General features: G+C 33.6%; 1 protein-coding gene across 1 annotated transcript in view; it reads left to right on the top strand.

Annotated features, from left to right (window-relative positions):
• SCN9A (sodium channel, voltage gated, type IX alpha subunit) overlaps nucleotides 1-8952 on the top strand; it is a 203711-nt gene that overhangs the window by 147999 nt on the left and 46760 nt on the right. Inside the window, exon 18 of the mRNA XM_012655824.1 lies at nucleotides 2596-2716. Within this exon, the coding sequence (XP_012511278.1) occupies nucleotides 2596-2716 (121 nt within the window). The remainder of the gene's footprint in view (nucleotides 1-2595; nucleotides 2717-8952) is intronic.

Genomic DNA, 8952 nt, shown 5'->3' with positions numbered 1-8952 from the left:
CTAGTGATGCTTGCTATAAGAATTAAATAAATTTCACCTCAAGAGAAAACTTTTATTATAGATATTAGCCTTTGTATTTAAAGGCATTCTTTTAGGGTTCTCTTAAAGAAACTTATACTGTAGCAAGTATGAATTTCAAAGGCTGAATTGATTAGAACTAAACTGTCTATATCGTTAGGACATGCATTTAAATATTTAATTTTATATACAGTACTGAAATAGTTATTGATGGAATGCTTAATGCATTTGAAGGAAAACATTGCATTTCCCAAAATCTATCAGCCACAATCATTTGGCTTGCCACACTAATTAATTAAATTTTCTATTCTAGTGAGCAATAATATTTAATAACTTTATGATGTAAATCTGAGCCAAATTGAATTTAATTAATGAAATGTTGCCATAAAAGCTGTATATGAAAAAAAAGGTTTCAGTGGCAAGACACACTACATAAAATCATCTGAATTTTTGCTTGCTCATCTAATTTGACATACATCTTTGTTAATGTTCTTTTAAATGATGAGAAAACCAAATATTGGTGTTGAAGGTATTTTCATCAATTTAGCCTAAATCAGAATTTTGCAAATAAGAATTATTTTATTTAAAAGTTGTTACCACCTGAGTGAAAACAATTATAACTATTTCCTATTTTTAATATTCTGGCTAATAGCAGGGAGGTGCTTTGTGTGCATCCTATCAGCAATTCCTCTCACTGCTTTGCCTCAAAACCTAGGCCAATAATTCTTTTTTCAGGGTTAAAGGGCTTGGTCTTCTCTTCACAAAATTGTAGGGCCTTGTCCTTCAGTTCCCTGGTGACAAGTTCACTTGCAGCTGAAAGGTCAAGAATTGAATCCATTAAAAACTGCAGTCTTTTAGATATAGCATTTAAAAGTTGTTTGTGTGGTAATTGGCACAATAGGACATATTAATAGTTATAAATTTCCCCAACATTGTTCCCTAAATTTATGTATATTTTAAAACCTTAAGCCTTATAGAGTATGCAGTCATATTTAATTTCTAGTTCACTTTCTTATTTTTAAGTAATTTAGATAAATTCAGTCATTTTAAATAACCTGTTCTGAAGTGAAATTTCATAGTTACATTGTTCATAACTCATACTGTTATCAAACTCCTCAACTTGGTGGGAATAATGCCTCTATGCCAACAACAGTTATAGGTATTTATTCACTTAATAGGGTGTTCATAATTCTTTACTCCAGTTATAAAATAGACTTTGCTTGCATCATTCCTTGTATACAATAATTTGTCAGTGCCATTTTTACTGATGTTGTATACTGTGTGATAGATAATATTAGCACTGAGAATTTAATGTGGTACTCATAAAGAATACCTCTAGCTTCCAAGTCAATCTCTAAAAATTAGTACATTAGATTGGGCCTATATTAATGCAAATTAATAGATTGAAGAATAATTTAACTGAAATACGTATTTTCTCATTTTTAGTGTTTGCCTTTGCTTGAACTATCTAAAAAATAAAGTTGTAATCTTAATAAGAGAAGTATGTGTTATAATAAGTAGTAGTTTTCAGTATCCACATATCACTTAGCAAATGAGAGTGAAAAGTCTATTCTTCCATTGATGTGCTACTCCACTCTTTTATAAAACAATATTAGGAAAATTTGACGGAGTTTTGCTACAATTGCTGTATGTATTTTTTCTGAAAATTTCTATGTATGTGTACATGTGTAAACATCATTTTTAATCATAAAGTTCTGGGTGGGAAAAACGTGTTTGTGTTATGATCAATTATATGATCATAATGACAATGAATTCATTACTCCCATGTGTAAGTCTGCCATGTTTAATTTCATTGAATCTTTGTTTCAGAATTTGCATGTGGTGCTCACTTTAGTAGCCACTCTCTTGACATTATAAATAATACTTTATGATCCTTTTTACTATATGCTAAAATTTTATGTCTAAAATGGATGGTGTTGGTATAGTCATTGACATTTTGATTCCAATACAGTATTTGATTTTTTTTTTTTGGTTTTGATCAAAGATCTTCTATCTATATCATCCTGCTACATATTCTTAAATCCAAGAGATAATAGAAAAATACATTTGGGATTTATATTACACTAATCTTTTTTTTAATCTTAACTATCAATAAGTATTTCTGCCAACTGTAGACCTGAACTGTGAATTATTAGGCAGTGGCAATTTGGCACTTGTATAATATTACTATTAGGGTCTTGGTTGTCCTAAAATAGTGCCCATGTAAATAAATTTATATTAAACATAAAAAATAATAATATGTTGTCAATACTTTGAAAAAGTGATAGTTAACATCAAAATATTACCTTATGCTTATTTTGTCCAAACACTTACTTGTTAGCTTCATAAAAATAATAAAATTTATTTTTCATGGGATGGTGTAAATAGAAAGATCAAGTATAGATGCATTGTAAGGTTACCTGACCTCAATGTGTGTTTGTACATTTTTATGGCCATCATACTATTAATCTTTTTTCATAATACTTTGCATGACTCTGATTATTAAATGAGGCTTAAATGCAGGATTCGAATGAACTCTAAAAGAACTCTCTGGTGGGGTGGTGAATTCCTTTTTAGAGATTGAACCGATGGAGTTCCTCAGAGTGCAGCACAGTTGATAACCCTCTGCCTGGAGAAGGAGAAGAAGCAGAGGCTGAACCTGTGAATTCAGACGAGCCAGAGGCCTGTTTTACAGAGGGTAAGACAAAAATAGAGTCTTTAGTTAGAATCAATTTATTAGTTTTGGGTTTTGTTTCGACACCTAATACTCACCAGGGGTTGTTTGCTAAAAAGTCGGAAGACTCCATTCCGTGCTGATTTGGCTGTGGCTCTGTGATGACTAAAGGCAAGTCATTGGTGCTCTTTATGCATCAGTGTCCACATTTATGATGCTCTAACAATAATTTCCAATGATAGTGCATTACACTGTAAATGACTCTACTGCTTTTTATTTTAGAGCTTTACTTCATATTCCCAGCCCCATGGATCCATTAGAATAAAAGTTAATGAAATAGGTTGTACTGTTGTCCTTTACATCAAAAATTAAAGGTATTCACTAACTCTCAGTAAACTGTTTGATATACTGTTGACCATAATCTATCTCAAAATGCTTTCTTCACTTGGTTTCAGAGGTTATCCTGTACTTTTGCTTTTCTTTTATATGTCTGGGAGTTCTGTGGTTTTTTTCTGTATTTCCTTTAGTGACTATGTCTATGCACATGCTGTAATGATGTCTTCCCACAATTTTTTTCAGAGATAGGGTTTTACTCTGTCATCAGGCTGGTGTGCAGTGGCAGGATCATAGCTCACTGTAACCTCGAACTCCTGCACTCAGGTGATCCTCCTGCCTCGGCGTCCCAAGTAGCTGCGACTATAGGTGTACACCACCATGCCAGGCTAATTTTTAAAAATACTTTTTTAGAGATGAGGTCTTGCTATGTTGCCCAGGCTGTTCTCAAACTCCTGGCCTCTAGTGAAGCTCTGAGATGTTTCATCCACACCTGTGGCTTGAACAACCATTTCTGTGCTATTGACTCTTCAACTCAATGTCTTTACCCTTGCCCTCACTCTTGAATTCCAGATCTGTCTAGAACTCCCCATTGGTCATCTCCACCTGTTGTCATAAAACATCTCAAGCTTAATAAGCTTAAAACAAGATTTAGTATATTCTCTTCCACATAATCTACAGCTTCCTCCAGTCTTTATCTCATTTAATAATATCATGAACTATCTTGCCCCTCAAGCTAAAGACTTTGAGATAGCCGTCAAATCTTCCTTTCTAGTCAAAGTTCATCAGAAACTCTGGGGATGGGGTCTAAGCCCTCTTAAGGATTCTGATGCATAGTAAAATATGAAGATCCTTGGTCTGTAGAATAAAATCTGAAGTTCTTGACTTGGCATGTAAAGCTCGTTACACTTTGCCTCAGGCTCTTATTTTTAACAGCACCTCCTTCTATTCCTCCTTTTCACTTTCTGCCATACTGAACTTCTTACTAATCCTGGAATTTGTCAGGGATTTTATCCAAAGTGGTAACTTCGATCTTGATATAGGAAACTATGCAATATTGTCTGAACAAGTATGGTATCATCTAAGTAAAAATACAAACCTAGAGTAGTGTGGCAGTATAATAGAGGCTTTGGACCCTGATAACCATAATAACCTGATAACCCTGATAACCTGAGCTCTAACTGACCTACTACTAACTCTCTGTGAGACCTTGAGTGCATTTTTAAGTCTTGTACTTCAGATACCTCATCTGAGAAATGGGGATAACAACAAAATCCATGTCATAGGGATATTGGGAGGATCACATAAGATAATACTTGTAAATTATTTAGCACAGTGCCTATCTTACTTCTTCTTCTACTTTCCTTGTTTCTCAAGGATTTTCTTAACAATCTTATGTAGAAGCTATGCTATTATTGATGCTAATGACTCACTATCTAGTTATGGACTTACACTCAGCATTAGTTTTTCATTTGTTTGTTTGTTTTGTAGAAATCATCAACTTGTTTTTATTCTCCCTAATTTTCTCAACCAGTCTCTTATAACACTCACGCATTAAGCAAAATGACTGGCAAATAAAGATATCCGTAAACTGCAACGAGTACATGAGTTTTCTTTAAATACATGCCAAATATTATTTTATATGAGAAGTAGAGTATGACACTCTGTTGATATAAACTTTGTGCTTACTGAAATTAGTACCATAAGCAAAGGAAAATAGAGTTTCCTTTAGAAGTCTTCATGTTATAGGCATTTAAGAATTTCATCAATGTGTGCGGTCTGTTTCTCAGTAAGTTGATTAGTAGCATGAATACTTAAATTTGTACTGTTGCTACCAAGATTTTCCCTATTCACTTTGTGTATGAACATGACTTAAAATTCTAGGATAACTAGACAGAAGTTGGGCTTACAAATGAATTAAGGCTTCAAAGCAGAAAAGGGGTTTGGAAAAACTTAGACCCTCTAGAGAAAGTATTAACACTGTGTTATTTCAGACTGTAGGTGGTATCATACTAAGATGGAACTTTACAAAGTTTTTTGTTATCCTACAAAACATCAATGTAAATACTTTTGTGATTACTTTGAGATTATTTATAACTTCTTGATTGAGGCTAGTGTACATGAGATATTATGGAAACACATTTTCCAATGAACCTTGGTCTGGATCATAGGAAATGCACTGAAAGAACTTATATATCTGAGTCACATCACTTTGTTGTGTTCCAGTGGACACTTTACATGGTCTCTGGACCTGTTTAGTTAAGAGGATCAGCCTGATAAATTCAGAAGGGCAGCCAATTTGCTCAGCCTTTTGACCATTTATTCACTTAAACATTCTTTCATCCAATAAATAAATAATTATTAAACATCTATATGCCAGGTCCAGTTCTTGGCACTGGAGGGAGAAAACTGAACAAACAATGTCCCTTGCCCAAATAAACATGTAAATACGCAGTAGGTCAGATAAGTAAAAAGTGCTACAGAAAAGGTGAAAAAAAAGGAGGAATACTAAGAGTGAGGGGGGGAACCTGCTGTTATGTAGTGGCCAGAGAAGGTCTTTCTATAAAGGTGACATTTGTTCAGTGACCTGATGAAAATTGAAGTGAAGTAAATCATGAAGGAAGAGAATTTTTAGGCAGATCACGAAGGCACATTCCCTGAGGTGGGGATATGCATAACATTTGAGGAAAAACAAGGGGCCAAAATGGATAGAGCATATTGAGAGATGGGAAGAATGTTAAAGGTTGAGGTCAGAGGTGTAGTAGAGGCCAGATCATAAGAGTTTTGAAGGACATTGTAAGGATCTGATTTTTAAATCTCACAATGTACAATCCTAAGAGTGGATGTATGTATAGCAATGGCAGAAGCTGGGAGATTTCCTGGAGGTTCCTACAGAAATCTAGGTGAAAGGTGATGGGAGCTTAGACCAGTGTTGTAATGTTGGGGATGATGAGAGTGTGAGATTCTGAGTATATTGTCAAATTAGAGCTGAAGGGCTTTGCCGATAGATTAGATTTGGAGTTCTCAGATCATAGTTTCCACATAGCAACTTATAGAAGTGCAGTCTTACCAGGATGGAAAACCATGAACTTGTTCACTTATACTGGAAATGACTCTTACAGGTTCAGAATTGATCTACAAGAGCTGAGCTAGAACCAATGCCAGATCAAAGCAGCATTTGGCCTCCTCCGGAGATTTTTGTTATCTGAAAGGTAGCAGAAAAATCAAAAGAAGTATAAGCGACAGTTAAATCAGAGTAGCGTGCCTTCACTGAAGATGAATGCTAAAATGATTCTGTTGTTCATTGCCTGACATGCATTAATCTTTTTTAATTTCATAAATATCACTTTACTAATGTGTTTTATTGATTGCATCTTGTTCCTCTTATTCACCTTTTCTCCTCCCTCTTATGCCATGTCTTTCCTTAGTTTTATTTCTATTGCTTTGTAATTCAAGACTTCAGACTCATCCCCTAGACCCTGCACTTTTCTTCACTATCCTTAATTGTATATGTCTTGGCAACCTGTGTAACTATGAACACTGCATGACTCTTTCATTCTGCTTGGTTTTATATTTTACTCCTTTTATATTATGCAGTTAGTAAATTATATAATCAGAATTACAGCTAGAGAAGGATAACCTGTTTTCCTTAAAATAATATATTTTCTGTTAATTTGGTAAGAGGAGCCAACTCCTCTTCGCCTCAAAATGTACTGAGTTCATCAACTTCCTATAAAATAGCTAATAACTAATTATAACTCTAATAATATAATAACTAACTCCTTTGTGTTATTTTTCTTTTTTTGGAAACAAAATGTGAATGAAACATTTGTTTTAGAGGATTTAGATATTTTTGAGAAACAGCAAGAAAAAGCTTGTTTTCCTAATCAATTTTTACATTAATTATATTAATTGTGCTGTTATGTTTTTATTAATGAGTAGTCTGTATTTGAAGAGGTCAATGGTTTTTTTTGTTTTTTTGAGCGCCTTGGTTTAACATGATGAAACCCAGCATAGACTTTATGTAATGCATCATGAGAGCAAATAAATGAAACCACCCAAAAGAAATAGCATTTACCCATTGGGATCCATTAAAATGTTTGAGAGTTTCTCTGTTATGTTTAACAGTCCTTTTAAAGAGAAGGTGTGATAACGTTGCTAACCAACTAGGTTGGAAATCTCTTGGGATATACCTTTGCACAAAAGCCAGAACGACAGTCAAATGCTACTGCCCGAAAGTAAGAGAGAGAAATTCTCTGAGGTGTGATGAACCAAGAGGGTAATATTTATGAACCCTCTTCTCAGATAAAAAGTTTACTTACCTTTCTAATTGGAATGCATAGCATTTTTTCTTTCTTCGATCATAAGAATAATGTTTCTCTTCAATATTAAGATTGACAAAAATAAATGCCAGAGAATAAAATCTTCTTAACCAAAGAAATAACTTTCCAATTCAATAATTTCTACCTCAGACAGGTAGATTGTGTTCTGCATGTGATCTTTGTTTTTAAGTTTGAGATAAATTCTGAAGTCTCAAGCATTAAGTTAATATAAAAAATGACTTCATCTCAAATTTTTCCACTCTCTCCGGTACTTTCTTTTGCCCTGAAAAAGATTAAGTCAGAGTTCATTTTTGACCCTACGCTTTTGTTCTGTTTAATACAATTCTATCAAATGTTCTCTCTTAAGTAAATGCATTTGAGATATGAGGTCACTATTTTAAGTAAAAAGATGGTAAATCTTTCAGATCTGAGATCATGTTAACTGTAACTAATATTGGATAAATGAAGCCTTGTGGATATTTTCCATTCACCCTGAATTTTTTTTTTCATTCAATTTTAGAATCCACAGAGATGTGACCTTTCAGATTATGACTAACTGCTTAGAAGATTATAGAATTCTCTTGGGGAGGATCAAGTCTTTAAAATCAACTATGCTCAGCATATTAACCTGTGTAGAGAACTGTAGTAAGTTCTGTGAGCAGAAGCATTGCAGACACAGTTTCAACCTCCTGGAAACTTAGAACCTTCCAGAGAGAAAGGACAGGAACACATAAATATATATGATAGCAAAAATACTAGAGATTTGGGGAAAAAATAGGTTGCTACATTTCTATAGAGCTGGAAATTAAAGTGCTAGGAAATACCTCATATCAACTGGATCGACGCACTAATTTCACTTCAGAAATATGAAAGAATCCATTACAAGACAGTATCTAATATGTGTAGCTCATCAAGAGGATTCTAGTTTTGTTATTTCAGTGCATACAGGTTATGATTATCTGAAGTCTTGAAGATTTCAATATTTTTAATAAAATATATTGTTTTATAGAAAAGGAAATTCATTTTCTCAAAGTGCCTAAAATGCAAACTTCTGAAACAGATATCAAAAAGTGCTGCCTATTCTGACCTTCCCACCTCCTACCTTCATCTAAAATGAGGCTTTTCATCTAAAATTTTATGAGGGGCATTAATTGAAGTTATACTTTTTAATTCTGCCATTTATTCAAAGTGTTTCTGGTTGTTTATTTTTTAATCAACTTTATTTTAATTTAATTTTTTAAATTTTCCAGTCATTATCTTCCTGGGCCTCTTGTGTTCTTGGCTCTGTTCACGACTCCTGGGGAAACTTTCTTTAAACCTTTATTTCTCTTTTAGTGTAGCCTCTTGGTTCTCTGTGTAAATCTCTTATCACTTCTACTTTGTCTCCTTCTCCTTCAAAGTTTTCTCTTCTTCCACCTGTCCCAGTGGTGTGCAGGTAAAGGTTTATCAATTGGTACTCCAAAGAAAAGGAAGTATACGTGCATATATCAGTTTATAAATTTTACTAATATTAAGAATGGGCACACAATTTACAAATAATGATAATATATAAAACTTTTTTATTGTATATTCCATATATTGAATTGTTTCTCACAGAATGCTGTT

Source organism: Propithecus coquereli, unplaced genomic scaffold (assembly GCF_000956105.1).
Source record: "Propithecus coquereli isolate 6110/MARCELLA unplaced genomic scaffold, Pcoq_1.0 Scaffold49, whole genome shotgun sequence".
Taxonomy (NCBI): domain Eukaryota; kingdom Metazoa; phylum Chordata; class Mammalia; order Primates; family Indriidae; genus Propithecus; species Propithecus coquereli.
This window is presented reverse-complemented; position numbering and strand designations above follow the sequence as displayed.